Below are 5,000 nucleotides of genomic sequence, written 5' to 3' on the forward strand. Positions count from 1 at the left end.
TTAAGACATTCGCTCTCTTTCTTCTTTCCCATTTCCTCTCACGCTTTTACATAGTGTTGGTGTATTTGTTGATTGTGTGAGGAGGGGTCGACTGTCTTGTGCTTTCTCTCCACCTTAAGCAGGATCAGCAATGCCAACAGTAAGGAACATGTTCTATTCAGACCTTAGGGGGTCCAAATTGTCCTGTTCGGATGGACAAGTGTTTAAGGAAGAAGAAAGATTTGCTGAAGTGACAGAAGTCACAAAAAAGGAGGTGGACCTGACAAACATGGAGAAATATGAGAAGATGGCACGTAGGATCGGTGGTGATGCTAAGTTGTCCCTACTCCAGAAAGTATTGGAAAATATGGGTAAGAAAACGGTAAATATATAAGGTGTACTCAGTGGAAGAAAGGAAAATTGAAAATGTTGAGGCAGAGGAAGCAGATTTGGAACAATTGTGGTTCAAGAAGGCAGGAAAAGCAAAAGAATATGCTGTAACCACAGTAACCTACATATCTTGGAAGAAGGACTTCCAGGATTAGGGTGGAGAGAATCCCACCAGAAACAGATGTGGCTTGGGTTATGGCGGCTGTTCTTCTCGGAAGTAAAGAAGAAATAGCCGTCCTGCAGGCCACGAAAACAGAAAATTCTGTATGGAAAGAGCAAACATTGGACCTGATCATATTGGGTATTGGCAGAACCACTGAAAATAAGGTGGAAACGGTGACCATTGGAGACGTAGTGTTGAGAGTGGGGGTGGAGGGCAGAACCCCTCGTTGCTTTAAATGTGGCTAAAAAAGGCCTCTGCAGAAGCAGAGAAGTCAGGAAGAAGTTAGAAAGGGGCCGGAGAAGGTGCAACAGGAAGAAAAGAGAAACAAAGAACAGTGGATGGTAGCTGAAGGAAGAGGAAGAAAGGACAGATTGAATTAGAACCCCAAGCCATACACCCCGCCCCACCCCACCTTCTCAGACACCCCCTCCGCCCATTCCCCTCCGATACAAAGCAAGAGAAAAAAAACAAATACAAAAAAACACAAGGCTCAACAGGCTCCCCCCCTCCCACTGGAAATTGTTTCGCGCGTGTTTGAAAGGCGTAGACCAGGAAGGGATCCAGAAGAGAACAAAATGGAGAACTGCAAGATTTGTGCATGTCGATGGATGGACAAAACACTCAGGTGTCCGAAAGCCAAAAAAACGACGAAATATTGAGATTGAGGAGGGGTTATAAGTGTTGGAAGGTGAAATGTGATTTAAAGACGATATCAGACCATATAAAGTACGACGAACTGACCCAGAGATACTCCACAGCCATTACAAGCCTTCAATTCCATTACAACTTTCTCTCTCTCTCTCGAGCTATAGAAAGACGAATACACACGTTATATACCTACAGACATCTATATAAACACACATGTAATAATAAACTGACACGTTTCCGAAGAAACCTTTCACTAAAAAACACATTTTCGAAGGTGAGGGGCGTGACTGCATCCGCCCCCTTTTTCTTTAAACATGTTTTATAAATGACATTTGGCAGAAATACGTTTGAAAACAATAATAAACGAATGCTGAAATTATAAAAATTAGTAGTACCGAAGTCTGAACAAAAGCAAAAGCATGTTAGTGTTTTGTTTTGTCTTTTTTGAAACAAGCGAAAGCCAATTAAAAGGAAATCTCTTTGCCTTACCTTGTTCGAAAATGTCTGCGATTCAGCAGAAGACATCAGCTGTGAAATGGTTTTGGCTTCTTTTGCAAGAATTTTTCAGCGAATAACTTGTATTTTTCGATTTTCTGGAGATAGAATTACAGAATAAAGGTGAATTTTGTGGTTTATGCTTTGTCGGGTGTTGAACGAGAGAAATGTTTGAAATTTACACCTTTTTTTTCCCACACATTCCAATTCACCGCCGTTAATTGGCGAACACACCTGCTATCGCGCACGCGCACGCGAGTCGTGACTAGTCGATCCTACAATAACAATCTATTGCCAATGCATGTATGCACAAAACATGCAGGACGGTTTGTTTTGGGTTTTTTGAAGAAAGGAAATAAAACACATTGTAAACAAAACGCAAACACCCTCATACATGTTTTGTGCGTGGCGCACGCGCGCTAGGTAGTCGTAGGATCCACTAGTCACGTCTCGCATGCGCGGATGCGCGCCCTGGATCCAATCTTCTTGAATCGTACCTTGATATTATGTTTTCATTTCAAAATAAAACCAACAAAAATAATCTCCCATAATCTTTACCTCCGCTGATTTTTACATGCCCCGATGACCGATCTAAGAAATTTGGGGAACGATTTACCGTCTGGTGAATGGAACCGAGTCTATGCAGATTCCAATAGCTTGCCAAATTGTCAGTCATAAATTTTCTGCAAGAACGTTTTGTCTGATAACATTCTCCAACATCTCTGCACTCCTATCGAGTAGACGTTGAAGAAATCCTTTTTCTGGTTGTGGTGTCATAACATCCAACAACCCAAGTTTTGCGACACAAGTGAGATCGCTGCCAGTGCCCCTGGACTGGCTCTTGTGCGGGTGGCACATAAAAGACACCATTTTGAGCGTGGCCGTTGCCAGTACCGCCTGACTGGCCTTCGTGCGGGTGACACGTAAAAGCACCTAATACACTCTCTGAGTGGTTGGCTTAAGAAAGGGCATCCAGCTGTAGAAACTCTGCCAAATTAGATTGGAGCTTGGTGTTGCCATCCGGTTTCACCAGTCCTCAGTCAAATCGTCCAACCCATGCCAGCATGGAAAGCGGACGTTAAACGATGATGATGATGATGATGATTGAATGTGTGCAAGCAGACGGTTTTTTCATTGGCAATATGTTTTGTTTTCAGATAATCTATAATGTTCTCTGGTGCAAAGTACAATAAAAGTTGCAATCTGGGTGCACTCAATGTAAAATAAATTCGGAAAAATAGCAACAACTGCTTCTTTTTAAAGGGTACAAATATTGGGAAGAAGATGATGATGAGTGTTGCTGATGTGATGTTCACACACACACACACACACACACACACACACACACACACACGTAGATAAACCTAGACGAAGTCCCAGTTTGGAAGTATGTTTAAAGCTTTTAGAAGACGTATGACGGAGAATTATTCAATATCGTGTTTGCTTCTATAAGAATCGCTTACTTTAAAGCGAAAAAACAAGACCAACGTATACAACAGGTGTGTAGAACCTGCTGTTTCGCTTGTTTTAGCCGTTCATAAGTGATCTATAAGTAAACATTTCATACAACGACCATGACGATGTCACCTTTTCTATCCGAGTATCGACCTTCAAAGGCATCCATCATCACCTTCATTCACTCTATCTCTCGGCCTTTCTCTCTCTCATACGTGCGCGCACCGACACAAAAGCCTAATTTTGCTCTAACATCATGGTTCTATGCAACTGTTGCAATATCACTCTTTATGAAGGAGTTTTTCCGTTTCCATTACATTTTTCCTGGAACACGGTATCCTGCCGTTTACCCACATTTGTCTTCCTCGAATCACACCCTACTCTCTTATCTATGTATATATGTATGTATGATCCAATGGAGACCTCTACATAGTAGCCAGACCTGGTAGAAATAGCACCCAAATCTCCCTCAAATCGCACCTTACTGTTTTACCTATGTACACATGTATATACTAGCTGGGGCGGACACTGTAATTCCGGGGGAAGCAGGGCTTATCCCTTGGTTCCGTTCTCATAATTGTTTCGCTAATCCAGTAACAACAATACAAAGTATGTAGCCCTTAAAACGGTTTCTGTGCATTTACAGAGAATACTGAAGTGTCTTACACAGGATCTTGTTGTTAGGAATTCCTAATAAGTTATGAATACCCAAATTGTGAAGTCAGTCATGTAAGACCATGAAATTGGTTACCCGATAGTAAGAGTTCACATAAAGTAGCGCCGAAAAGGGCTGTAATACGTTCCCAGAGTATATAGAACATAGGGGAAAATACTAATAAGGTATGTATACTAAAATCATGAAGCATGTTACGTAATAACAGGCTAATCAGATATGAGATAATAACAAGTCAAAGTAAATAATTGTGAAAAATGCTTTTGTGTGTTCCCAGAGAATATTACCCTCAGCAGCGCTAATGTTGGTATATTCGTGAATAAGTCACTAACCGAAATAAGGGGATCTCTTGTTTAGGAAAATACTATTTACTCGTTTAAGCGATACCCTACTGATTTTACCCTTTTTACACCTGTTACCTCTTTTTTCTCTTAATATTTTTCTCGTTTTGTTTTTCTTTTTTCTCTCCTACCCTTAACCCCAACAGCTGTAGGATGCAGCCCCACCCACAACAAGGTTACATTACAAGAGTGGATGGACCCTATCGACTGTGACATGGAGGTGCAGACGGTGTGTAGCCAGCTGATAGCCCGACAGACACAACTCCAGTGAGTATCTTTACTTCGTAAAGAGGGAGGGGTTGATCAGAGAAAGACAGGGCAGAGCCCGAGGCCCTTTCCATTGTCACCAAGACAGGTGGCAGTGGAAGAGAAACAGCAAGGTATCAACTGACCCTAATAGCCCTTGCCCAAATATTTGCAATGCCATCTACAACATAGGCCTTTGTTGTGTATGAACATGGTTACAGCATCAGCGGTGGCTCTCCCGGAACAGCTGTCAACACAAAACTATTATAGAACGTTTTATATTTTATTCTTTTTCTTCTTTCAGTCATTTGACTCCACCCAAGCTGGAGCACTGCCTTGGAGAATTTTTAGTTGAATCAAATTGACCTCAACACTTGTTTTTTGTTCTTGTAAACCTGGTATATATATATATATATATATATATATATATATATATATATATATATTATATGTGTGTGTGTGTATACACACATATATTTAATTCACAATATATAACCCCAAATTAAACGTATTCCAAACGAAAAGGACCAACAAAGACAATTAAGGGAGAAACTAACACTTGGAAAACATGAAGACAGAAATAGAACTGCTTAAGCTTAGAGCCCTGAGC

The 5,000-nt window shown here is 41.1% G+C and overlaps 1 protein-coding gene and 1 long non-coding RNA gene across 3 annotated transcripts in view; one reads left to right on the top strand and one right to left on the bottom strand.

The window, feature by feature from the left end:
• Positions 1-957: 957 nt before the first annotated feature.
• LOC149130268 (uncharacterized) overlaps positions 958-5,000 on the bottom strand; it is a 30,116-nt gene continuing 26,073 nt past the window's right edge. The window contains exon 7 of the mRNA XM_089345705.1: positions 958-1,773. Coding sequence (XP_089201831.1) covers positions 1,705-1,773 — 69 coding nt within the window. The 3' untranslated portion in view covers positions 958-1,704. The remainder of the gene's footprint in view (positions 1,774-5,000) is intronic.
• The window catches only part of LOC149130269 (uncharacterized), a 5,500-nt gene continuing 2,539 nt past the window's right edge, over positions 2,040-5,000 (top strand). Inside the window, exons 1-2 of one of the 2 annotated variants that reach the window (XR_016239061.1) lie at positions 2,040-3,174; positions 4,291-4,411. This is a non-coding gene — a long non-coding RNA (uncharacterized LOC149130269). Of the gene's footprint in view, positions 3,175-3,673; positions 3,971-4,290; positions 4,412-5,000 lie in introns of those variants that run through there. The other variant, XR_016239060.1, reaches the window with a different exon arrangement.

The sequence above is a fragment of the Octopus bimaculoides genome, chromosome 29 (assembly GCF_046866305.1).
Source record: "Octopus bimaculoides isolate indiv1 chromosome 29, ASM4686630v1, whole genome shotgun sequence".
NCBI lineage: Eukaryota > Metazoa > Mollusca > Cephalopoda > Octopoda > Octopodidae > Octopus > Octopus bimaculoides.